Source organism: Mchenga conophoros, linkage group LG16, assembly GCF_057382185.1.
Source record: "Mchenga conophoros isolate Kocher_MC1m ecotype Shallow Benthic linkage group LG16, M_conophoros_male_GT1.1, whole genome shotgun sequence".
NCBI classification, from domain to species: domain Eukaryota; kingdom Metazoa; phylum Chordata; class Actinopteri; order Cichliformes; family Cichlidae; genus Mchenga; species Mchenga conophoros.
Genome location: NC_140541.1, coordinates 280,765 through 308,330, shown reverse-complemented (window position 1 = coordinate 308,330; position 27,566 = coordinate 280,765). Strand labels below are relative to the sequence as shown.

Here is a 27,566-nt window from a genome sequence, read left to right as displayed (position 1 = left end):
TCCTTCCATGATGGTTCCTTGTCTCCCTCCTCTTTCTTGGGTTTCTGCTGCCTGAAGTATTCACTGAGCACTCGGTCAGTTGGGGCCATCTTCCCAACGGCGAGAACATTATATATATATATATATATATATATATATATATATATATATATATATATATAATATCCTGGGGACCAAATTAATATTTGGTTAAATGTCTTATAGTAAGTTGCACCTCGACCAGACCATTTTAGCATCCAGCTTTGGGTATAATTCTGACTGGATATTTGATCAATCAAGAGTATCAGTAAATATTGACAAACTATAGTCTGATATGCTAAGTGTTAAGGAAATTTGAAACATGATTTTATTTAAAAACAAAATGAGAAGAGGCAGAAGAAATCTTTTCATTAATATATTTACAAACCTCACAACAAACACACCAAATCTGATGACATAGTCTTCGATGTATCCATATCATAAACTTTTGGCTTACTGAATTAGTGAAATAATTGTTGAACAAATCATCAGTGGATAAAGGGAATATCAAAACAATAATATTATACATGTTAAGATTGATGTCTCAAATTGTCATCACTATATGTGTACACAGATAGGAGACTGATATCAGCAGAATGCAGTGACAGACAAAGAAAGGAAGGAAACAGTTTGTACTTTTTGTCTCTGGAGTAATAAACTATGTGAAAACATAATTATGCAGTGTAAGCCTTCAAATAAAAAAAGGAACCGACAGTATTTGACAAATGTATGTGTATGTGACAAAACAAACTAGCTAATCACAGCCCAAAGAACAGGTTAAAATGCAATTATATCAGAAGAGAGAGTATAATGATTGTTTTAGTTTAGTCACTTCTATTCAACTATTCAACTATCCTGCTGAGGAAACAACAGAGAAACCAGCTACAGTTTTAACATTTCTAAAACATCACCATGGAGTGGCACAGGTTGTGGGTTTGATCCCCGTCTGCTCCACTCCATGTCAAATATCCTTGGGCAATAAATCAACACCAAATTGCTTTGATTGTGTAAATAAATATTACATAGCACTTACACAGAAAGAGCACAAAAAAGTGCTGGTAAGAATGGTTGAATGAGGCAAGTTGTATAGAGCAGAACAACGCTATATACCAACCAGTCTATTCATGGTTTGGTCATGAAGTTGATTGTGAGTGATTTTGTTGAATCAGTACGTAAGTCAGTCCCGGTGACTTTCATCTCTGTGGAGCCAAATGTTATTTCCAGTCTGACTTCACGATTTCTTCCTCCTGTGCTATCAGGCATGTCAACACAAAAAAACCCAACTTCCTTTACTCCATCCTCATCAACGTAGATTGGATTTTTTTTATCTGACAGATACAATTCCACATCCATCAATGTCTGTAACGCTTTAACCGGATGTAAGGTGTACTCTCTGACTTCATTGCAACCCACATCTTCACCTTCCTCCACTAGCTTCATAAAGATATCACCACACAGGTCCCTTCCATCTGCTGTGAATTTTTTACTGATCTCATGCTGTAACAAATTAAATCTCTCAGACACAGAAACCCCATATGTAAAGGCACTTTTTCGAGATGCCACCAAATCTGGTTTTCTCCCAAAAGCCACAGCTCCCTTCACAATTGCTTCTTGAGGTCTATAAGGACACAGAACTTTACACTGATCACCAAACTGATCAATAACATGTTGACGCAGAATCAGACTCTCAGCATAGCCCCCCACTAACAGAATGTACTCAATGTTTAGATGTTTCTTCAGGATTTCTCTGAGACTGTCAGTGATGCCCTTCAGACTCTCAGCAAAGAAAGACCTCAGTCTCCCTTTAGAGATTTTGATTGCTCCTTCATCCCAGGAAGCACCTCTTACTGTTTCAAATAATTTTTCTATTTCCTGTATTTTCTCAGCCAATTTTCCCAGGTTATATGGGCACACCATCTGAACATCATCATCTACCTGTTTGAGAAACATAAAATCATTCATTATTCCCTGAACCTCACTGGGAAAGCTTCTCTCATATTCATCCCAGACATCATCACTGAAGATTTCTTTGAGGAACTCTTTGAATTTTCTGTCCACAGTTTGTCCTCCCAAATCATTTCCTGAGGCCTTGTGCAGCTCCTTCAGGGCTCCTCCATCCAGGACTTCATGAACAGTGATGTCAATGGTTCCACCTGCAACACACAGGAAGTGATGAAAGCTGACTTCCTGCAGCAGCAGCAGACACAATCAGATGTTTACAGCATGTCTATAGATGAATGTCTAACAGAGTCTAACAGAGTAACACACAGTACCTCCACAGTCCACCACAATGTACTGTGTTCCTGGATACTGTTCCAGTGATCCTCCATCATTGTTCTGAGTGATGAAGCCATCAGCTGGCAGCTTTTTACACCAGACTGAGGCTGCCTCTGGTTCCAATGCGATAATCAGGTTGTGCTGAGTTCCTTCTTTAATGATTCCTGCCTAGAAGTAAAATAAAATTGAATTTTAAAACTGGAAACCTGACATCCTGAAATTTCAGCATGTCAGAGCTCTCTTAATAACGTGATGTTACCTGAGTCGCAGCTTCTCTCATGAACTGTTTTGCTGAAGGATCCCAGATGGCAGGTACAGTCAGCACCCAGTTGAAGTCAGAGGCTGTGAACTTCCTCCCTGCTGTGCTTTCTCCAATAGTTGTCAGAGCGTTTTCCTTCAGGTATCTCAGAGCTTCTGTAAACACCTTCAAAGCCTTTATTGACTTCCCGTTCGCAGCTGTAATCACCACATCTCTGCTGAGTTTCTGTAGATGATGGTAGTGGGTATATTCACAGTTGTCAGTTTATTAGTGTTATTAACCATAAACATTTGTGGACTAATGTCAGGCCACAAAAGACATAACTTGTTATGGTATGGGTCTATCACCCAGTGACTCTATGTTTCTTATCTTCTCATGTGGCATTTAGTTCCAGTTCAGTTTCTAGTTCTTAAGATTTCATTTAGTTTGTTCCCTCTTGTGGAGTTTAGTCTGACATGTCTATCATGAATAAGGATGGGTATTGAAAACCGGTTCTTGTTGAGAACCGGTTCCCACTGTTTCAATTCCTTGGAATCGTTTGCCATTTTTGCAAACAATTCCCTTATCGATTCCAGTCGCCCCGAATGACGTCACCACGTTGCGGAGCGTCATTTACCTGGCAGGAAACATGGCGGCTCAAACGCTCAAAAGTTTGGTCATACATTTCGAAAACGGATGACAAATGGGCAACTTGCAATACTTGCAGAGTAGATATTTCAATTAAGGGAGGAAACACTACGAATATGCAAAAGCATTTGCTCACAAAACACGCGATGACCGTAAATGAATGTTGTGTATTTAATTCCGCTCCGGACTCGTGAATCTCAACTGAGCAGCAGTGGTAACGTTTGTATGTCCTCTCCCATTAATGCTGCAGGTAAATAATCAACTAACAGTGCATATTATGTTAGTGCGGTCTGCCTTATTACAAACCTGCCATTACTGTACATGTAGGTGACCATGATGAGAGAGAGACAGAGTCTGGCTCAGATGCTGGCAGTTCTTGCTGCAGTCTGCCGGTAGCATCTCCTTTCAGGCCGGATAGATGAATGTCACCGAGCAGTGACTCAGTTTGTGGTCAAAGGCTTGCACCCGTTTGCCACAGCAGATAATTTTCAGTAAGTGAATGTGTTTAATTGTAGACAGGGACATTACTGGATATTCTTGTGTAATTGCTACAGAATAATTTAAGTTATACTTTGTTATTGCTACAGAAGAATATTTATTTTATTATTTTACATTTAAATTTTTTTCCTGGGGACCCTGTGACACCCCATTGAAGAGCCGTAGGCTGGATCTCTTAAGATCTCATAGTTGGGTTTGTAAGGCCATGTTACTCCTAAATTTCTATCTTGTTCAAAGAGAAGATATAAAACAAAGTTCTAAGCTAATCGACCTTAGTGTTCTCCTTTTTAAAAAAAAGAATCGATAAGAGAATCGATAAAGAATCGAATCGTTAAACAGAATCGAAAATGGAATCGGAATCGTGAAAATCTTATCAATACCCATCCCTAATCATGAATGGTTATGTTTATTTCCCTTGTTCATTCAATTAAGTTTAATCTTCTTTTGAAGAGACTTTTGAAACATTCTGACTTATTACCAGGATCTCTAAAAACCTTTAAAGTTTAATTGCTGTAAATCAGGCTAAAGTGAAGTGAATGATCAAAGTGATTATTTTCTTGCTGCACTAACAAACCCTTTTATGCAGCTTTATAACATTTATCCAAGTTATCTGTCAGTCCGCTGAAAAAGTGTTTTCAGCTCTTCAGACAGCCTCTGTCTGTGTGGATTGAATGGACTCTTCAGTGGAGTTTTTATACAAGACTTGTTTAAGGATTTATTCTCATTCATGTCATTTACATGAGTGTAATCTATTCCAGAACATTAAGGTTCGGAGACTTTTACTTACTTTTCCATAGAGCTCCATCTTGAAGTTTTGAAAGAAGTAACTTTTCTTTGCTTCTTGTCCTCGCATCTTGATATAAACTGTTTTAGCTTCATAACCAAACTTGAGAAATTCTTTATCTTCATTGAACAGAATGCAGGTTGGAGTCTTTGGAGTGTCCATACTGACCTCTTTACCCCACCTCTTCAAAAAGGGCTCAATTTCTGTCCCTCTGGGTGTCATGCTGAATGCATATCCACTGTATGCAGTTCCAAAGTCTATGGCTATGATAAAGTCACTCATTGTACAAACTGGTCCAGCAAGTCACGGACAGGAGAAAAGTCAGAATGTCAAAGAACAACAGTCACTGTGGATTTATTGTTTTTCTTTTTGCAAGCCCCGCCTCCTGTTTTTTTGTTTTTTCTTGAAGAGGTCAATTAGGTTAATTAAATAATTGAATTAAATGAAATTGTTTAGATAGCTTGTGTTACTTTTTCTTTTTTTTACCTTTTTCCCACAAATGTAACACCCAATCTCATACTTTCTTTGTTCTATATACAGTGATCTCTAAATAGTTTGTCAAACAGAGCAACCTCAGCCTCATTTCAAATAATAGCTTTAAACAATGATATCAATCATTTTTAAGTAGAAATAACTTTCTGCATCACAAGCTTGCTGGTGTTAATTGTTAAAAGGCATTTAATGAGTAGGTACAATTTTGACTTAATATTTGATCAGAGCTACCCAACCTATGACCCAACAGAATTAGTCAAGCTGTGGAATGAATTGAAAAACCCAGCATATTACCAACCCAACTCCTGAGTCATGACTTTTGAACCAATATTTGGTCACAATAGCCCAACTTACAAAACTATGGTTTTTATGCCAGAAGTTGAGTTATGAAAAAACCCAGCATTTTTTAGGGTGTAGTATTAAAAAATAATACGTCACATTGGCATTTATTATTTGTTTTGCAACAAAAGAAGTAAACAAAGATATGGCACATGAAAACAAAAACATTATGAAATAAATGTATGCTACTATAGTGTGAAAATATATTCTTATACAGTAACATTTAAGAGCATAATGCGATTACTTACTATGTAAAAGACTACAACACAAAAACAACAGGAAGTGAATATGAAAAATAGATAATTGGGATTGTAATAGTCTCTATAGAGAAAGACTACCATCCATGATGCATAGTATTATACACATCTCACAGCATGAGCATTACGCAAACCACTAAAAAGTTTATGACAAAATGAAAATATTATAAAAATTCAACAACACACCAGTGAACACAGTATCAGTGGGTTGTCTGGTCAGAAAATAATGACAGGAGTCATCCTTGAGTAAAAATATGTGTGTGTAATACTCTGATAAATATCAGTGGTATTTATTTTGTGTTTTTCATGAGAATAAGTTAAAGAGAAAATTACAGTTCATTTTGAGGTTTAGAGTGGTATAAATATGTGATATAAATGTTTGTATTAAAATGCATAAATAGTGTGTGAAAAAATCAGTTATGTAAAAAAACACAATTTCATGGAATGTGAATGTCTGCTAAAAGAGAAGAGATGTAACTTGTTTGTATGCTACGTCACGAGAGGTCATGACTTGCAGATGACTTCTGGGGGAAAAGAGACTCGGGAGGAAGAGAGGAAAAAAAGGAGGATTACTAAAATGGCATAGACGAAGCATGGACTTCGGGACTGCTTATGTCACCAAAGTTGTTCGGCAACAACATATCACCCGTCTGCGGACTTCCTGGTAATCGTTTGGAGCGTTTGAGCCGGGCTTCCCGTATCTTTTGGGCTTGGCTAAGCACGAGGCACGTTTGGCTACGTTGGCTAGCTGGAGCTAGGCTAACGCCACGGTCCTGGCTAACGGAGATTCCGCCGGAGCGGAGAGACGGAGTTTGAGAGTTGTCTCGGGAGAGAGTCGCTAACCGTGGATGATTCGTTGCTCGCGGCCGCGAGTGGAGATGGTTGCTACCGCAACGAGCGAGTTATTCGTCGGAGGAGGTGGAGACATCACGGACACTCGGAGGTATTGTTGTTATTAAGAGCTCCAACTAAAGCGCGCCAACAATAAAAATAGACTAAGAGTGCACTCTGGGGAAAAAATAACATTGGACAGGTTAAGGGAAAAATACTAAAATCTATCCCCCAGGGGTTTATTGTATGTTTTGTATATGTGTGTTTTTTTTCCATGAAGAAAAAAAGGGTTGGATGTGAATTCCTTGCAATTGTTTAATACATTTTCTAACCCTGAGATCCTGTGTTGGGTTTATTCCATGGTGTCTTATCATTTGAGTATTCACATGTATTAGCCTTAATCGGTTAAGTGTATTTCCTTAGCCTCCGCTTGTCTGTGTAGACACGAGAATCATATGAACCCTAGACTGATATTTATTTTTGAGATGTATCTTTTATCACAGAATGTTTAAGTAGAGTCAAGACTGCACCCGAGGACATAAAGGGGGGGAGTCCTGTCACACGAGCCGGTGGTAAAAGTGTTACATGTGTAATACCTCACTGCAAAGGACATTCAGTTTAAGAGTAAATCAGTTATGTAGATTCCGTATATTTTCTCTACTCCACATTTCACAGGCCAATATAGATATTATAATATAGTCAAAGATTAACCAAGTAGTTTATAGCCATTTTCGGCGATCATGGCTCAAAGACTTGGCAGTTTGTCTTGTAACCGGTTGCCGGTTCGAGCCCCGGCTCGGACAGTCTCGGCCATTGTGTCCTTGGGCAAGACACTTCATCTATCGCCTACTGGTGTTGGCCAGAGGAACCAATGGTGCGATATGGCAGCCTCGCTTCTGTCAGTCTGCCCCAGGGAAGCTGTGGCTACAACTGTAGCTTGCCTCCACCAGTGTGTGAATGTGAGAGTGAATGAATAGTGGAATTGTACAGTGCTTTGAGGGCCCAGAAAAGCGCTATATAAATGCAATCCATTATTGTTAATATTATTATTTTATCCTGCAAAATCATTCTTTTTCTTAGGGACCTGCTACTCTTGCTTTCAAGGTACTCAGTGTGGTTTCTTCAAATATGATATCAAAGTGAGTATACTTGATACTCTTTAGGACAACCATCAGTTCCACACACTACATGAAAATCTACACTAAGGAGTTTATTGTCACGGCGAATGAGGTGCTTTGAGGGCCCAGGGTCTGGGTCCAACGGACAGTTCTGGGGGCCGACCGTGCACACGGCAACAACGGGCAAACAGTTCTGGGGGCCGACCGTGCACACGGCAACAACGGGCAAACAGTTCTGGGGACCGACCGTGCACACGGCAACGGCGGCGACGGGCAAACAGTTGTGGCGGCCACCGAGCAGGTCCGGAGGACGGCCGCGATGCCAGTGGCGGCGACGAACTCTTTCCGGAGGTCGTCCCTGAAGGCCATGATGCCATCTTAGAGGCCTGGAAAACGGCCGGCAGAGGTGAGGCAGAACGGGTCGAGCTGGCTCCGACGGCGGTGTGGCAACCGCAGGATCAGACGAGGCGGGACCAGACGAAGGCGGAGCCGAGGCCGGACCAGACGAGACTGAGGTTGAAGCGGAGGCCGGACCAGGCGTGGATGAAGACACGGAGGCCGGACCAGGCGTGGATGAAGACACGGAGGCCGGACCAGGCGTGGATGACGGCAGCGGGACGGCTGCGAAACCTGACGGCAGCGGGACGGCTGCGAAACCTGACAGCAGCGGGACGGCTGCGAAACCTGACGGCAGCGGGACGGCTGCGAAACCTGACGGCAGCGGGACAGCTGCGAAACCTGACGGCAGCGATGCTGCAGGAGGTGATGTGGAGATGTGCTGGCTGGGTCCTCCAGGACCGTCAGCAGGTGTGAGGATGTGCTGGCTGGGTCCTCCAGGACCGTCAGCAGACGACACTTGAGGCTGGCTGGGTTCTCCTAAACCCCCAGCAGACGACACTTGAGGCTGGCTGGGTTCTCCTAAACCCCCAGCAGACGACACTTGAGGCTGGCTGGGTTTTCCTAAACCCCCAGCAGAAGACACTTGAGGCTGGCTGGGTTCTCCTAAACCCCCAGCAGAAGACACTTGAGGCTGGCTGGGTTCTCCAGAACCCCCAGCAGACGAAGCATGAGGCTGGACGGGCTCCTCGGGCCCTCCAGCAGACGAAGCATGAGGCTGGCTGGGTTCTCCAGAACCCCCAGCAGACGAAACATGAGGCTGGCTGGGTTCTCCCGAACCCCCAGCAGACGAAACTTGAGGCTGGACGGGCTCCTCGGGCCCCCCAGCTGAGATTGACGGCTGAATGGGTCCCTCTGGTCCTCCAGCAGAGGACAGGGGTAGAGGGGCGGACTCACTGGAGCTCACAGCAGAGGATGACGGCTGAGACTGCTCAGTAAAGTCCTCTAATAAAGCCACTGGTGCTAGCATCTCGACCTCCAGGGGTCCAGAGGTGGCTGGTGACTGGCACCCAGCCTCGGGGGAGGCCCTAGAGGGAGCAACTGCCTCTGAGATGGCCAGTTTAAATGAACCAGTTAAAGTCTGTGTGAAGTGTGTTCCCTGCTTGTAATGAGGCTGTGAGGATAAAGGCTGGGTAAGTGAGTGGACAGGCTGCTGAACTGGTGGCAACTGAGCTACAGGTAGCGAAGTAGTAACAGGTGGTGGAGTGGTTGGCTGAACTGATAAGGCTGATGAATCTCTTGCCAACGGAGCTATTGACTGGGCTATGGACTGTAACATGGTGTCTACTGGGTCTGACTGTGACTGTAATGGAGGTGATGATTGAGTGGCTGACTGAGTTAGCGACTGCTGGGCAGCTAACCGAGCTACCGGCTGAGCAGCTGACTCAACGAACACAGCCCCGGTATAAACAATCATATGAACTGGTGAAACAGACAGAGCGTCTTTTCCACTCACCACAGCCGGCAGTTCTGAAGTCCTATTCTCCAGCTGTGGGGCGACGCGCCGACGGCGCGATCGTCGCTTCCTCCCGGGCAAAACCTCCGGCGGGCCGGGCAAAACCTCCGGCGGGCCGGACAAAACCTCCGGCGTCCGGCTGGGTTGGGAAGCGATAGCGGCTGGTGGGTGTAGGTGAAGTTCGTGAAGGATGAAGTCTTGCACGAGTGGGTGTAGTGAGTCCAATAGCCAGGGATAATCCGTGAGCAGCTGTTGCAGTCTGGCTTCCAGAACGTGGAGGAATGCTTCTCCCTCATGCTCTAGCCACAGGTTGATTATTTGTGAAGCGGAGTTCGTGATGAGGTCCCGAAGCTCCGTGGGTGGGGTGAATGCCGCTGGATCCATATCTGGCTGGTCCGTACTGTCACGGCGAGTGAGGTGAGCCGTGTGGAAAATAAAGGAGGATCCAAATGCAGGCAGTCGTGAAGGTGTGAAGGTGGTTTATTGAACATGAAAGTAAATACAAACGGCAAATGGAGCTAGAACTAAACTATACTGGGATAAACTAAACTACAGAGCACAAACCTTAACGAGAACGACCAGAGGAGAATGATGATGGACAGCAGGGAGAACACACGGGTGAGACATGGTAGATACATAGATGAGGCAGGGTGGAATACACAGACGGACCAGCAACTACAATGACGGAGGACACGACTTAAATACACCCAGAGAAACACAGGGGAATTACACACAGGTGGTGGACACAGCTGGGAATGATCAACAAGACGAGACAGAGGTAAAACTGAACACACTCACATGAGACCCAGACCTTCACAATAAAACAGGAAATGAGACCACCACACCAAGACACAGACCTGACACTGAGAGACAGACAGAATGACACATGGAACCTGAACTAAACTAAACGTGAGATACAACCGAGAACAAATCCTTAAACATGAAACTCAAATAATAAACATCATAATCATCATCATAAACACAACAAGAGAACAAGAAAACAATCCCTGAATGCAAACTAAAACATAATAACCTCAAACATGGAATAACAAAAACATGAAACTCTACATACTGGGTCCAACGGACCCAGACCCGTGACATTTATGTGGTTCAATAAAGATTTTAGAGCCAATACCAACAAAGAAACTTCAGTTTTTTTAATTTCTATATGATGAACTCTGCATTATTAAGTGATAAGAACAAGTAGTCTGATGTCCTGTTATCATTATGAGGCTATAATTTGAGATACAATAAATAAAATACGTTTTTGTACAAAGTATCGGTATCGAATCAGTATCGTCGATACCACCCTGAATATTACTTGGTATCGGATCAGAAAGGAAATCAGTGGTATCGCACATCACTACCTAGCAGCCTTTCTAACTGGTCCCTGTGTTACGTCCCAGTCTAGGGGTACTGGAGCGCAACATAAGGGTTTAAGATGATTATGGGTAATTATTTCTCTAATTGTTAAAATGTTATTTGTGAAGAAGTTTATGAAGTCATTACTAGTTAATGTTAAAGGAATAGTTGGCTCAACAGAGCTCTGACTTTTTGTCAGCCTGGTTGCAGTGCTGAAGAGAAACCTGGGGTTGTTCTCATTTTCTTCAATCAGTGAATAATCGTAAAACCAGAACATCTTACTTTTTTTTAAAAATCTTTATTTAAAGTGAACAAACTTACATATAAAATGTACGTACACATACAATTACATATACAAAACCGTGATCACACACCACTCATTAATGAAAAAGGAGAACAAGGAGGAAAATCGAGCATCTGAGTCCACAAAACACTTTTAAAACTTACAGTTTCAATTCGTTCCAGAGGAAAACTTTCCCAAGTTTCAGGTCCATTGTTCGTCTTCTCCGCAGATCTGTAGTGATATGTTTACTCACCACATCACTACTTATCATCTTTTGTTCCAACACTCCTTTGGCACGGGTTTTCCAAATATGTGTGTTTATAACACACATTACTAACCAAAAGAGTCTCCTTTTGTCTTCACCCATTTTTTCTTTAAACAAACCATATTTAACTGCTTTGATATTAACATCAACGTCATAGCCAATCTCTGTCATCTTCTGTCTTATCTCAGTTGCCCTATAACAATCCAATAGAAGATGTTCTAGGGTCTCATCTTCATCACAGTCTGTCATAGGACATTTCATGGTGGTAACGAAACAACTTGATTGTACCACTGCTTTCACAGGGAGGCGCCTGAGCGAGATGAGCCATACCACGTCTCTCATGCTTTCAGATAATAATTTGTCTTGTATATTTTTAAATATTGAAAGATTTTCATCTTCATTTGCATACTTATATTGAATTAGGGGTTGTTCTCATTTTCTTCAATCAGTGAATAATCGTAAAACCAGAACATCTTACTGAGGGCTTTCTTGTAAAGCAACAAACTATTTCTCCAGGCTAAATGATGATCCTCTAGATTTGTGACATGCCATTTCCTCTCCAGCTTACGAGTCATCTGCTTTAGGCTACATGTTTGAGAATTATACCATGGGGTCAAGTACTTCTGATTTGAGGCCTTATTTTTCACAGGAGCTACAGTATCCAGTGTCATACGTAGTGAGGAGGTAAAATTATTAACAAGTGGATAACCAGTATCATCAGTTTTCCAACCCAGCAAAGGCTAAGCACTTTCTGAGCGGCCTGGATTCAGCTAACATTCCGGGTGATGTAGATTAAGAGGATTTCTAAGCTAAGGGTCAGTTTACTTCTGTGGTTTATTCCTGGATCGGGGTTTCGTTGCACCTTTCGACCCTTCGGCGTGAGGAGGGACGCCATTATGGGATGTTTGAGTGCTACGGACCAACGATTTCATGATTTTTTTTCTCTTTCTTCTTTTTTTTTCTTTTTTTCCTTTTTCTCAACTGAGTTTTGTTTTGCTGTTCATTTTGATGGTGTGGTGCCAACTGTCCTTTACAGACCTATTTTTTGGACCACTGGGTTGTCTCATGTTACTGGCTTTAAGATTTGATATATGGGTATCAGAAAAAATCAGGAGAGTTTTCCCCAAGCATGACATCCCGGTGCATTTCAGACCCAGCAACACGCTCAGACAAAAACTGGTTCACCCGAAAGACAAAACCCCAAAACACAGACTTAACAATGTGGTGTATGCGGTACAGTGCAGCGAGGAATGCCAAGACCTCTACATTGGAGAGACCACTACCACCATTCCCCACCATTTGACCTTAGAACTGAAGAAGCTTCTCGGATGAAAGGTGAAACGTCTTCAAGCAACTTAAAGAAGTCCAGACGCTTTTCTTTCCAAGCTCCTCTGACAATGCAATCTTATATAAACAGCAGTGTCAAACACAATCAGAGTGCTTGTGGGCAAGAGTTCATGTGCAAGTGCAGGTGGGACAGTCAGTGAAAAAGCAATGGTGGTGGGACAGAGTTTGTATGTCTGGGGGCTGGGGGGTTCAGAGGAAAGAGGGAAGAGGTCAACGCACATCTGGAGTTTGTGTGTGTGAGAGCAGGGAGTGAATTCAGCATCCTGAGAGCCTGATGAATGAATCTGTCTCTAAGTCTGTTGGTTCTAGCCCGGAGGCTCTTCAGTCTCCATACTGATGGCAGCAAACTGAAAAAGCTGTTGGACAGATGAGTGAAATCACCTGTAATGCAGAGGGCTTTCCGGATGCAGCGGGTGAAGTAGATGTCCTGGAAAGAGGGATGAGAAGTGCCCACGCTCTTCTTCACTGCTCTTACTAATAAATGAAACTTTTTCCGCTGCCTGCAGGGACAGGTTGTTGCTGCTGCACCACTCAGCTCGATGGTTAATTTCACTCCTGTAGTAGGTCTCATCGCTGTTGCTGATGTGACCTACCATGGTTGTGTCATCTGAAAATTTGATGAAAAGGTTGGAGCTGTGTGATGGTGTGCACTCGTGGGTCAGCAGAGTGAAGAGAAGGGGACTCAACACACATCCTTGGGGAGCCCCCGTATTCAGTGTTCTTGTGCTGGAGATGTTGCTGCTGTCCCGTATTGTCTGCTGTCTTCCAGTCAGGAAATCCAGCAGCCAGTTACACAGCGACATTCTGAGCCCCAGCAGATCCAGTTTGTGAATGAGTTGCTGGGAAATAATTTGAGATTGAGTTCATACTCAAGTTTAAAAAAAAAAACAAAACACTAAAGCTACTCTATTATACCTATATGTAACAAATAGACTGCAACCAAAATATTTCACTGTTCAGCAATACTGATCTTTTTATTAAAACTTTTAGGAGAACTCTTAAGTATAACTCTAAGTATTTAAAGTAAAGTAATTCAAAATGCAATTTTATGCAGATTTCAAAAAATCTTTGTTCTGAAAAGAAAAGAAGTGCAATATCAGCACAAAATAATGTTTATAATCAACAACAAGTTGTAAAATGGGCCCTTTTATACTTAAAGCTGAACATAAATAGACATCCAGAGTGGAAAGCAGTGCAAATAAATGCAACCATGGCTTCATGACACTCATCTTTTATCAAGATGGATGTCAGTCTAAGCCTTTTCTATCACATTAAACCTGCGACTGAATTTTGTGCAATTTCTATACAAAACTTATATGACTATGACAAGATACCAATTGTCTCTACCATTTACTGTTTGAGAAACTCCCCTTCAGAGAAAGGCTTTCTGGGCTTTGTTAATTTGAATGCCAGAAAATAACTTGCTTTGGTGCTTAATTCTTGGATGGTAATTTGGGAGCTAGTTCACAGGCTCAGCAAAACACCTTTATCCAACAATCTCTGAGCAGAGAGATTTCTAATTCCAAACTAGGGAAACTCTCTAACATATCATAGAATTTCCTTTAATTTCAACACTCCTTTTGGGCAAGCTGGAGATTAGTTGACTCAAGGCTGTTTCCTTTTTAGACACCCCAGATAACAAAGAGAAAGCCCTCTATGAGCAAGCACTTGTTGAAAGTGGGAAGGAAAAACTCCCTTTTAACAGGAAGAAACCTCGGGCAGAACCAGGCTCAGGGAGGGGTGGCAGTCTGCCGAGACCAGCTGGGGTGATAATAAGTAGGCCAGTAGTAAATACTACATGTTACTAAGAGCTCAGATGTCTGCTGATTTCAATGTTGTACTCCACTGGAAAAAAAAGTGTTTGCGATCGTAAAAATCTGACAACTGGGCCTATTGAAAGGCCCATACTTTCAACAGGTTTGCTGAGAATCCTACCAATAGTTTATTAGTTTGGACTGAACAATCAGGAATGTCTAGAAACTGACAGGCTTCACAGAACATCCTCATTCTTATCTGATACATCCTTCAGATTCCAGAGAACAAACTGAATTAAAAGAGAAACTTGGCAGAAGAAACACTGTGGTTTTGAAGAGAATACAGACAAAGGTGAGTTATCATTAGATCCACTGTGAGTGACATGAGCTGTCATTTCCTTCAGGCATTTCTGATCTTTATCTCTTCACTTTAGTTTTTGTTTCCACTTTGTCATGTAGATGACAAAACAAAAACAGGTTTAGTGTTTGGTTTAAAGTCTTCAATCATGCACTGCAGTGTATCAATTCAATTCAATTTTATTTATACAGCACCAAATCACAACAACAGTTGCCCCAAGACGCTTTATATTGTGAGGCCAGCCCTACAATAATACATACAGAGAAAATCCCAAAAATCATATGACCCCCTATGAGCAAGCACTTTGGCGACAGTGGAAAGGAAGAAACCTCTAACAAAACCAGGCTCAGGGTGGGGCGGCTATCTGCCACGAATGGGTTGAGGGGAGGGGAGGAAGACAGGATGAAAGACATGCTGTGGAAGAGAGCCAGAGATTAATAAGTATAATTCAGTGCAGAGATGTGTATTAACACATAGTGAGTGAAGAAGAAAAACCCAATGCATCATGGGAGTCCCCCAACAGCCTACACCTATTGCAGCATAACTAAGGGAGGATTCAGGGTCACCTGGTCCAGCCCTAACTATATGCTTTACCAAAAAGGAAAGTTTGAAGCCTAATCTTAAATGTAGAGATAGTGTCTGTGTCCTGAAACCAAACTGGAAGCTGCTTCCATAGAAGAGGGGCCCGGAAACTAGTGATGTGCAGATCGATCCTGAAATATCAATTCCTCCAATACCAGTCATTTATGTTCTAGAATCGATTCTTACATTAAAATATCGATATTTTAGTAATTTAGAGTAAATTTGTAGTTTATCATTAACAGGAACACAGTGGAAAGAAACTATAACATTCAAATTGTCTACATTCAAAGGAACTACTTCCTCTTCCGCCTTTTATAGTCACTCACAACAATGGCTGAGCATAATTGTGCTGACGTATTTTACCTCCACAAACAGCTGAGACGTGGTTTGCGATTCATGTAGCAAAAATGTGCTCCAAGAGTGAGGTGTTGTGTACTAGGGAGACATTCAAAAGGGCTGTTGGGGGGGTGGGTGATAAATACATTTTACAGGGTTTATTTATCAGATAAAATACGTTAAATGTCACCGTTAGTATTGGCCGGCCTGGAAACAGCGGGGGTGTCCAAATTCAGAGGCTGCTTCCACCTGAGGACCCGGCCTTCGCGGTCTAAAGAAAGCTGGGTAGTACGTCACAGACTCCCTCGGTGGAGTGAAACGCTGCCGTCTGCTCCTTGCTATCTAAAATATGACCGGGCGCTGATGTAAACTGTTCTGTTTAATCATTTTCTGTTTGACGTTTATTCAGCTGTGTGAAAACCCTGGCGGAACCCTCCCGAACCATCCCTCTCGAGGGATTAATAAAGTTAAATTTAATTTAATCTAATCTAATAACTCTCAGCCAATCCGATTTACTCATGAAGAAATAAAACACTGAAAAAGCCAAACAATAACATTTTTAAGTTATCAAAGTGTCAAGGGTGAACAGTTATCAAACACTCAGGTGAAGAAATGACACTCAGACAGTTCAACAGTTTAATGTGCACGGGTGAGAGCTCAACAAGACTCACACACCGCCCTTGCCTTGCTTCTTTATTTATTCACTCAGTATAGTGATGTCATATGGCAAAGCAAAGATAAAACAGGAACTTAGCTGCACGCTCTTCACTCGTGGGGGAAGAACATGCAGTTCCTGGAACTTAATCTAACAATAACAGCTGGTTTTCACAACTTATTTTGGTTAATGCTTTGTACGCTTGCAAAGATGGTTATATTTGCACACATCTCTTGTGATTTCCTCGAACAGTGGTGGGCCACTGTTCAGAGAGTTCATAATAGAAAGACATTTGCATAAGCATGAAATATAAACACTTATCAGTAAATCATTGAGTTACATTTCATGACAATAAAGTTAAAAATCCCCTGACATCCCCTCCTGTTGTTTGAATTTTTCTTATGCACAATACTGTCATTTTGTCAGTTCATAACCTCTTGTTGGGACATTTTCAGTTAGAACATCATTAAACAGTTTTGTATCATGTCCTTTTTCAGACGCTACTGTATGCATCCTCATACAGCTCGCCGTCGATTTGGTGCAATGTTACATAAGCTCCTAATGTAGCTGTGACCATGTTTGACACCATGCTTTTCAAACAAGGTATTATACATGTTGCGAAAATACACAATAATAGCAATAGAAAACCAATACCAAAAAGTCCTTTAATCAGTAGGGACTTCCACGAACCACTCAGTAGCCATGTCCACCAATCGTCAGTGCTTGTGACATAGTCTTGTTGTAGGAAATCTCTGAGTTCTCTCAGGGTATTTAGGGCAGTGGTCATGTTAAGTGAGTGTACATTGTCTGGGATGTATGTGCAACATGTGGTATTAAACAGTACACACAAACCTCCTTTTTCGGCTAGGATCATGTCCAGTGCAACCCGGTGCTTCATTACCGTGATGCGCACTGCATCAATCTCTTCATTCTGGGCCTTGTTAAACTTCATCGAGGCGTTCAGGAACAATCCAAAACGATAGTCGAGTGTCTCTATCCTGAGCATGTTCTTCCCAGTTCCCACCCAAGGGAAAAGGGAGTTCAGTACTTTCTGCCCAGTGGTCCATAGTTTGAAACTTTTGGGCACATCCATCCCCCAGACTGAGTCGTGTCCCGTCACTGTGGGCACCTCGCGCTTCTGTCTTGTTGCATGTGTTTCTGCGGTGATCTTGAAGGTGTGGTCTGAGATCAGTATTGGTGCACACAGGCCGTTGGAGTTGGGTGGGAGCATGAAGTAGGTTTTAGGCCCGCAGGCCCAAGCGGCTCCCTGGACCCAGAAAGTTCCTCTTTTCTGGGTGAATGTTCCTCCTTTTGTACTTCCGGTGAAATCAAGTGTCTGTGTGCAGTTGTGGTTCCGGCCCAATTTTCTGTTTCCCTCTGAGAAGTTGAAACAGATTGGGTGCTGGGTATGCGGTGGCAGGGTTATGGTGAATGATTTGGTTCTTGTGTTGCTTGCGTTGATGTTGACCCAATGCTCTTCATTGCATGTGTAATTCCAATTTGTCAAGTTGTAGGCACAAGGGGTGTCTTTGTTGTCCTTGGTTCCGTTGCACCATGGGATAGTGTCTGCCTTCCTTGTGCTTTGACCCTTCAGGAATAGTCCTAACGCATACAGGTCTCTCTTTGTGCAGCTACCATTGGCTGCTTTGCTGAATATGCACAGGCTTTCATCAGTTTCAGGTGGTGTTCCATATATTGTCGCGTGTATGGCTGTGGTCGGCAGATGTGAGCACACATAGCACTCTTTTCCGTTGCCCTTGTGTGTCCTGTCATACACGTACCTATACCAGGCATTGTTCATCCATGGGTGGTTGTGGTCTTGGTTCAGGTCGCGCAGGTGGGAATTGTCATGTGTCCATCTCTTCTGCAGGTGATTCTGTTTCTCTCCTTCCTCCTGGTTGATGGTCAATAGGCTCACTAGGAGAGCGATGCCAGCCACTATGAGGACAAGTTTCTTCATGGTGACCAGGCACACCTAGACTTCTGGTGAGTAGACCGTCAGCGAGAAGGCAAAGGGCGGGTTATACCCAATCAGCCCTTTCCTTCACCAACAGATCACCTGGAAGCTAGGGGAACCGGCGTCTAAGCGTCTGGATTGTCACTCACTTTTTTACAGTGGCTTTGGTGGATCCAAGATGGATCCAACTGCCTGCTATTTTGCAGGCAGTTGGCGTGGTGAGTAGGACTTGATATGGGCCCTCCCACCTAGGTGAATTCCATTTTTTCCTCTGGAGCACTTTGATCAGGATCCAATCTCCTGGTTGCAACCTGCAAGACACTGGAGAGATATCACTCGGCAGTTGGTTGTTTAGCACAATCTCTTTATTCTCAAGCAGCTTAATCATCCACTCTGCTAGGGTGGTTTCTCTTATAGACTTGTTAATAGGCTCACTAGTGAGAGGCAGTGGAAAAGGTCTCCCGTGAATGATTTCAAAGGGTGTGAGCTTTTGTGACCCTTGGGTCAGTCTCATCCACATCTTTACTAGACCCAAACATTCAGGCCACGGCCTTCCTGTTTCTTCCATGCATTTCCTTAATCTCTGTTTTATTGTGCCGTTAGTTCTTTCCACTAATCCGGCACTTTGTGGGTGGTATGCACAGTGATGTTTGATGCTGAATCCTAGAGCTTCAGAGACTTTGCTGATTACGTCATTAACAAAGTGTGTTCCATTGTCTGACCTTATCAGACTAGGAATACCGTATGTGGGGATGAAATGATTAAATAAGCATTTTGCTACGGAGACTACATCTGCTCTTTTTACTGGATAGATTTCAGGCCATTTAGAAAACACGTCTATTATTACTAGAGCATATTTTGATGCTTGGCATTCATTGAATTCAATAAAATCCATGTGGATTGTATGGAGCGGATGAGGTGGTGTGGGGAAATGCCCTCGCTTTGGTCTGAGGTTTCCCTGTGCATTATGTTTTTGGCAAATCATACATGTTCTGATGAACTCTTTTGCTGAATTTTCGAAATTTTGAGTATAGAAGTGTTAAGAGAGGATATCTGACATCCCCCCCTTCGACACATGTGTTAATCCATGGGTCGCTAATGCTGCTGTCTTGTGTAGGGATTTTGGCAATACTGGTTTGCCATTACAGGTCATTAAGTCATTGTGTAGTTCTGCTCCACACTTTAGCCATTTCTTTTGCTCTGCAATAGGTGCGGCTTTCTGTTCGTCTTTAAGTACATCAAGTGGTATTAGCTGTGAGGTTTCAGACATTAAAGTTTGTATTGGTTGCTGTGCGGCCTTCTTTGCGGCTTGGTCTGCGAAGTTATTGCCTTTAGTAATTTCTGAGTTATCTTTTTGGTGTGCAGCGCATTTGCATAGTGCTAGTTGTTTTGGCAAAGTAATGACTTCTAATAGTTCTTTTAGGAGGTGTCCATGTTGTACTGGATTACCCTTGGAGGTGACCATGCCCCTATTTTGCCATATTTTTGCAAAATGATGGATTGCTGCAAAAACATATTGACTGTCTGTGTGTATATTTATACTTTGGCCTCTGTGCAGCCGGCATGCTCGCACAACAGCTGTTAGTTCTGCACTCTGTGTGGAGTTTGAGGAAGTTAAAGGCTTTGCTTCTATAACTGTATCAGCTGTGGTGACAGCGTAGCCAACACAGTTTTGACCTAAACTGTTTTTAGATGCTACGCCATCTACAAAGACGTCTGTGAAAGTAGGCTGTGGTGTGCTGTAAATATCAATTCTGGGTTTTGTTTCCTCTTCCAGTTTTTTTATACAGCAGTGTTTTTCACCATCTGCTGATGTGGGGAGAAGTGTGCTGGGGTTCAGCTGACCACACTTCTTGATTGTAATGTTTGACTGTGAAAGCAAAATGCCTACGTATGAGAGCTGTCTTGCATGTGTCAAATAAGACAAGTTTGCTTGCAATAAGATGGAGGTGACAGCATGGGGGACTTTAACAATCAATGTGTGTCCCAAAACAATGTCAGCAGACTTTTTGACTGCTTCTGCTGCGGCTGCGCAAGCCTGTACACACGTGGGCAAACCGGATGCCACGGAGTCTAATTTACATGAGTAAAATGCGAGTGGGCGTTGCTTTTCCCCAAAGGCTTGTGTTAGAACGGCCTTCATATAGCCTGCACCTCCGTCTACATGCAAGTAAAAAGTTTTTTCATAGTCTGGCAATGCTAAAACTATGCGCGTCTGCAATGCCAGTTTTAGATCATTAAATGCTTTTTCTGCTTCTGGTGTCCATTCTATTTTATCTTTCAGTGCTAGATTTTTTCCATAAATTAAGTTTTGCAATGGTTCAGCTAACAGAGCATATTCAGGTATCCAGCATCTGCAAAAATTGCAGAGACCTAAATAACTCATCATTTGTTGTTTTGTGAGCGGTTTTGGAGCATTCTGCACTGCTAGTTTTCTGCTGTCTAACAGTGTTCTGCCTTCTCCTGTAAGCTTATGTCCGAGGTACGTGACCTCTTTGCTCCACAACTGTAACTTGTGTTGTGAGACTTTGTGACCCTGCTCTGCTAAGTGTTGCAACACAGTCATGGTGTTTTTTCTGCAGTTGTGTTGCATGTCTCCTGTAACGAGAATATCATCAACGTATAGAAAAAACTGACCTGTGGCAGGGAGCGTGCATAATGACAGATTTCTTTAATGCCTCTGCATACAGGGTGGGGCTGTTCTGAAAACCCTGCGGCAGTCTGGTGTAGGTGTACCTTTCATTGTCAAAAGTGAATCCGAAGAGGTTATGTGAATCTGGGTGTAATGGCACAGAGAAAAATGCGTTTGAGAGATCTATAACTGAGAACCATTGTTCTTTTGGTGTCACTTGATTTAAAATTGTGTGTGGATTTGCTACCACAGGTGGGATTTGTTCTGTTACCTCGTTTATTGCTCTAAGATCATGAACTAGACGATATTTTTTCTGTGTTTGCTTTTTTCACTGGGAAAATTGCAGTATTACAGGTTGCTTTTGTTGTCTTCACTAGGATGCCTGCTTTTTCCATATCTGCAATTACTGGCCTGATCCCTGCCTTTGCTTCTGTGGACAAGGGATATTGTGGTTTGACCGGCCTGTAGGTTGTGGTGGTTTTAACTACAACTGGATCTGCTCCTTTAATTAATCCTACGTCTGTTGGTCAGACCACAATTTTGTGGGCAGTTTTTGTAACTCTGGGTGTGCCTGTAGTGAGAGTGTATATCAGCTAGCATCGTTTTCCACAACATGTAAATCAGTGTTGTCAGTCATGTGGGAAGCGGGTTGGGTGGTGAGTAACCACCCTAATGTGTATTTCATACAACCTGTTCTGCGACCCCTCATCCCATCCCACCCCCATCCCTCATGTGTCTCTTCAGTTTTCTCATATCTGTCTCTTTCAACTTGGGTGAGAATGCGGCCTAAGTCTTTCCACTCAGTGCTGTCATTACGGGGTATGGACACATGTGGGTTTGGCATTCTGTTTACTCGCTGCACAGCTTCAGGTTGTATTACAGAACAGACTGCGTTACCACTTTTGGTGACGTAGAGGTGTTGTAAAGTTAACATCTGCGGACCTAGTCTGTGTATGTCTGTGTCATACGGGTGGTCAGGACCTGGGCTGGATTTGAATCTCAATGTATTATGATAGTCAGTATAGGGCTGTTTTGTTGAGGTAGCTGGCAAATATTTGCTTGCTAAATGTTGGAGTGGCTCTAACGGAGGCAGATCCAAGGTCCAATAATAGTGGGGCCCTCCGAGTCCCCTGCACACATTTATCTGACAAACTGCTTGGCTTTGTTCCTCATTTAACATTAGCTTAGCATACATCCCTTCTGGCCCTGGCAGTACTCCTATTTCCAGCCTTTCCAGTGCATCTCTCCCTAGAAGGTTAACTGGACAGGATGGGTCATATATACATTGATTTTTACAGCTGCGGCCACTGTCTCGGTGAGACAGAAACAGAGGTTCAGTTAGTGACTTTGTGCTCAAGTGCCCTGATGCTGACTTAACTATCAGAGTGTCATTAGAGAATTTCATTTTTGGTGGTTTTTTAGTCAATACTGTTTTGCATGCTCCTGTGTCACAAAGCATCGACATTGGCTGTCCATTTACATATATGACAACAGTGGGTTTGTGTTCAGAGCATAGAAGTAATTGTTCTATGGTGTACACTTCTGTGTTTTCATAGCTCACAGCTCTAAAACTAGGCATTTGTAAATTATATGCCTAATCACTATGTGTCACTGTGATCCACAAGTATGGTCACAAATTTGTTTCCAAACCAACAAAATAAAATAATCAAACAAAACCGAAAACATACATGAGTCAGGACACAAAAAGAAAAATGCTGCTACTGAAACAGAGCAGAAGTGTGTGGGAAAAACTGAGCTCACAGCCAGCTGCATGTGTTGACCTTTAATAGCATGCAGCCTCTGTTCTAAAAACAAATAAATAAAAATAAAAGAAATGTGTAACATGTTCATCAACTTAGTCCACATATTTAATTCAGCTTCTCAATCCTGTAGGTTTAGCTATTATCTACAGGGTTTGGCCTATTAGTTGTTATTGTAAATGTGCTCTATATCTCAGTAATAGTTTATCTAGGATAAATGACAGGTTTTCAAGCAGTTCAAGTGCCTCTATGCACCTAATTGGTTTAGATATTTCCTTTATTTTCTTCATCTCATATGTCATTATACTGAGTTTGAGCAAACCTTAAGCTTGATGCAGACTACTTCATAACAGTTGTCCATCTCACATCATACTGACTAGGAAACTTCTTGTCATTATTAATATTATATTTTTATTAATATTATCATCTTTTTCTTTCTATACAATAACAATAGTATATTATAATATTTTATTAGTGTATATCACTATACTACTACTGAGCCAATTTAATAGTTAGGATCATCTTACTCAGCAAACAGATAATTTATAGTTCATCCAATCTGTACAAATTTGCTTTTTCTCTGAACAGGTTTGTGCCTACTCTTTAGACTGGTCTTCTGTTTGCCTCATCTCAGATCCAACCTTCAGTCACATTCATTCTCTCTGTTGCATGTCGAACCAAGTAATTTATTATTATATATTTTATATTTTATTTTGTATCCATCAAGGGCTTCGGGTGATCTGCAGTTTCACCCTTTCCCAAGCTGGAGACATTTACCTTTTCACACACTTTCCTTGGCTGAACAATGACACAGCCTTAATGTACCTTATACAACTCTCTATTTTGTTTAAAACGTTTTCATGTGAATTATTTCCTTTTATTTATTTTATACATTCTGGGCATGGTTGTCATGCCAACTATGTTTCATTGTTTAGTTCTGTTTGGAGGGTCTCTTTTAAAATAGTTACTGCAGAGGGACTGCATTTTCCCTCCCACGCAGGGCAGTTTAATTTCTTTCGGTTCCTCCATCTATTTGCACTAATTTGACCGGCGCCGGGACGATTTTTCCTTAACCACTGCTCGTCAGCAGTGAGTTTTGTAGATTTATTACCTTTTTTTTTTTTGGTTTACAGATATATCACGTTCTCACACACATACACACACACCCGTGGCGCTTTTCTCTGGCATGAGGAAATGGGAGTGGCTATTGACACAGCCTTCTACCCTCAAGCTAATCCTTGAGGGCGGTGTCAATTTTATGTGTTGAGGTATAACCATTCTCCCGTTCCACCAGTACGTGAGCGTCCAACGGTAAACAATTCGGTGGAGTAGTTCAGTTTTTCTAATTGTGACGGAGTTACACCGTCCCGAGCCGCCGACAGCTGATCTGGGCGCATACACGCACCACCACCATTAGTTTTTACAATTACCGTGGCTGCGCGGCTTTTCGGCGACCGGGCAGATAAACAAAAAGGGGTGAGAGGTATATTTTGAGCAGCGCAGAGGGTGGCCAACGTATTTTCCCACTTACCTTCAATAAAGCCGGTCGCGGAGACTCGCTATGATCGCCGATTATACGGGGGTTATGCAAGCCGATGGTATGGTGTTCCGGGGTTTAAATAGTGGGTTTGCGCGCGCTTGAAGGGTCACGTGAACTGCATTATTCTTTTGGTTTGTTTGGTGTTATTGTGAAACACTGTAGGCTGCCTGGAAGTGGCCATAAATGTCTGTATATACATATATGTATTGTAGGACTACAGCAGGAAATAAGCTGAGGGGGAAAGACGGTTTGATAAAAGAAATAATAAAGAGATGACTATTACGCCTAGTGGGAGGGGCTATGGGGTATAAGAGAAGGCGGTCAGGGCCCACCTGTTGTCTTTTTTCCAGTGAGCTGTTACAGAGAGGGTAACATGCAGACTGTGTTTTGTATATAGATGTTTGTTTGTGCTGACTTAAGTCAGTTCTATTTTCTTTGTAAATAACTTTTTGTGCACCTGGGAGGCCGGCAAAATAAATAAATTATCCACACTGAATGCTTTCCGACTACACCTGTATTTGTTCGGAAGAAGTTTAGGAGAGGACCCCGTGACATATGGTGTCAGAAGTGGGATGGCTAGTCGGAAGAGGAAAACGTGCCTCCCAGTTAAGCGCACAGGGCTGCGGTCCCAGCAGCATGAGCTTCCGGTGGAGAAGACAGCAGAGGAGCTGGCATGGGACACAGTGCCGTCATCTTCTTCAGCAGAGGAGGAGGAGGAGGTTTCCAGCAGAATTGGTCCAGAATTGCCTACAGCTTCGACCGCAGCACGTGACCCAAATGGAGAGCTGATTGCGATGATGAGGGACTTCCTGGCGGGACAGCAGAGGAGAGAGGAGTTTTTTTTGGCAGAACTCAGGGGGCTGAGGACTGTTTCCCCTCCCAACGCTCAGCCGCATTCAGATTTTGCTGGTCAGCAAAGTCCAGTCCAAGCACCGGCCGGAGCAAGCACCACAGCAGCAACGGCCACACCAAGCACCGCAACAGCAAGCAGCCCCAGAATGGTTCTGCCTACACCTGCACGTCAAAGAGGATACCGGGATCCCCCAGAGGAGGTTCCCTCTCGTCAGTCACAAGCAGTGACCAACAGCCTCGACCAGTCAGTCTCAGAGTGGATGCGATCTGCTGGGCCAAAAATTCCACCCTATCAGATGGGGGAAGACATTGAGAACTATTTGTTGCGTTTTGAGCGAGTTGCCAAAACCTGGAGATGGCCAGAGAGTGAATGGGCCTGTCGTCTAGTTCCACTGCTATCGGGGAAGGCGTTGGAGGCCTACACTGCAATGGATGAAGAAAGAGCCCATCGTTATGAAGATTTAAAAGCTGCGTTGCTAACCAAATTTGACATTTCCCCTGAGACGTATCGGCAGAGGTTCCGGTCCAATACAGTTCCACCTGGTGAGAGCCCCACAGAGACCTATTATCGCCTGAAGGGCCTCTATCGGCGCTGGATCCGACCAGAGCAGCATACGAAAGAAGAGATGGGAGAAGCTATCATCATGGAGCAGTTAATCCGCGTACTTCCAGGGGAGGTGAGGACCTGGGTGAGGGAGCATGACCCAGCAGATGGACTGACCGCCGCTAAGCTGGTGTCACAGTACTTCAATGCGCGTAAAGGAGCACCACCTGCACGCTCATCTGGGACGCCACAGCGACCACCACTCCCATCATCGGGTCTTCTGAAGAGGGAGAGCAACCCAGAGCCACCCGGGAACCCCAAGGTATCCAACTTACTGACTAGGAAACTTCTACGAGGGCCGGGTAAGGACTTTCTTTGTTATTATTGCCAGCAGCCAGGTCATAAAGCCTCGGTATGCCCTATCCGGAAGGCTAAAGTCACTGGTGCCTGCTATGCACCCCGGCTGGAGATGGAGCCCACAAGGGTCCAGCCAGTGGATGTGCAACGCTATAAAAAAGTGAAGGTCAATGGTCAGCAGGCTACTGCTTTGCTGGACACTGGTAGTTTTATGTCTTTAATTAAGCATACTTTGGTACCAGTGAACAGTGTGGACTATAGCAGACAGGAAGAAGTTTTATGTGTGCATGGTGATAAACATCCATACCCAAAAGTGGAGGTAACAGTGACTATTAATGAACAGCCATACCTGTTGTCAGTTGGGGTGGTACAGAACTTGCCTGTAGAGGTTATTCTGGGGATGGACTTGCTTGTACTCATGGATTTGCTGCAAGAAAAAGAAGAACAGTGGACAGAGACTGATATGGGGGATAAGGGGAATGCTAAATTAAATGTGTCTGGCCCAGTGGTCACTAGAGCCCAGGCGAAGGCTGGATGCCAACCCTTGCCAGACTTTGACAGTAGTCTGTGCGAGGGTGGCACTAATGGGCCAAGAAAATCCCGCCGCCAACGCCGCTTTGAGAAGCAGCTATGGTCAAAGGGGCCGGACACTAAGAACATGAAATGGGATGTGCCAGAAAATATCACTTTGTTGCAAAGGGAGGATGAAACGTTGAAAGTTTTGTTTGCTAATGTGACTGAAGGGGGAACTGGGAAATGGGGAGGGAAAGAGAAGTTCATTGTTGACAAAAATGTGTTGTATGCAGTTGACGGTGACCACCAACGGCTTGTGATACCTTCTAGTTGTAGACCCCTCATTATGCACCTAGCACATACCCTCCCCTGGGCAGGTCATTTGGGTCGCCAAAAAACCTATATGCGAGTTAGCTCACTTTTCTTTTGGCCGTCAATGTACACAGACATACAAAAATATGTCCGGGAGATTTTCGGGGGGGGCACTGAAATTCGGTATTCTTCCGTAAAAATCGGGAGGGTTGGCATGTATGCTTGTGGCAACATCACTAACCTTGTCAAACACCTCACAGTAAATCATATCACAGAATATGACGAGCGTATGTTGAGGCAAACTGAAGAGGAGGAGAGGGACAGATGCTACAGACATCTCTCATGGAGTACTTTAGTGCAGCAGGCAGGCAAGGTGTTCAAATAGCACACAACTTCAGTTTTTTTTATTTCTATATGATGAACTCTGCATTATTAAGTGAAGAACAAGTAATCTGATGTCCTGTAATCATTATGATGCTATAATTTGAGATACAATAAATAAAATAAGTTTTTGTACAAAGTATCGGTATCGGATCAATATCGTCGATACCACCCTGAATATTACTTGGTATCGGATCGGAAAGGAAATCAATGGTATCGCACATCACTACCGAAAACTGAATACTCTGCCTCCGATTCTACTTTTAAATACTCTAGGAACAACAAGTAAGCCTGCAGTGGGAGAGCGAAGTGCTCTAATAGGGTGATATGGTACTATAAGGTCATTGTGACGGCCAGTGGGCTGGCCTTGTGTTTTGATTTTTCTTTTACCTGTTTCTTGCAGGTAGGTGGAGCTGACCCAATT

At 43.1% G+C, this 27,566-nt stretch overlaps 1 protein-coding gene across 1 annotated transcript; it reads right to left on the bottom strand.

The window, feature by feature from the left end:
• Positions 1–329: 329 nt before the first annotated feature.
• On the bottom strand, positions 330–4,786 carry LOC146556029 (heat shock 70 kDa protein 12A-like). The gene is made up of 4 exons (XM_085249183.1): positions 4,467–4,786; positions 2,555–2,779; positions 2,292–2,463; positions 330–2,171 (listed from the first exon to the last, which is right to left on the bottom strand). Exons 1-4 carry the CDS (start codon positions 4,743–4,745, stop codon positions 1,141–1,143), a joined length of 1,707 nt encoding a protein of 568 aa, XP_085105309.1. The 5' UTR covers positions 4,746–4,786; the 3' UTR covers positions 330–1,140.
• Positions 4,787–27,566: the final 22,780 nt, after the last annotated feature.

Excerpts from the sequence above, each read along its gene's own strand:
- LOC146556029 (XM_085249183.1), bottom strand. The coding sequence starts at position 4,745 with ATGAGTGACTTTATCATAGCCATAGACTTTGGAACTGCATACAGTGGA. Across the intron at positions 2,780-4,466 it reads AGATGGAGCTCTATGGAAAA|AAACTCAGCAGAGATGTGGT; the intron begins GTAAGTAAAAGT and ends CATCATCTACAG. Across the intron at positions 2,464-2,554 it reads TGAGAGAAGCTGCGACTCAG|GCAGGAATCATTAAAGAAGG; the intron begins GTAACATCACGT and ends TTTTACTTCTAG.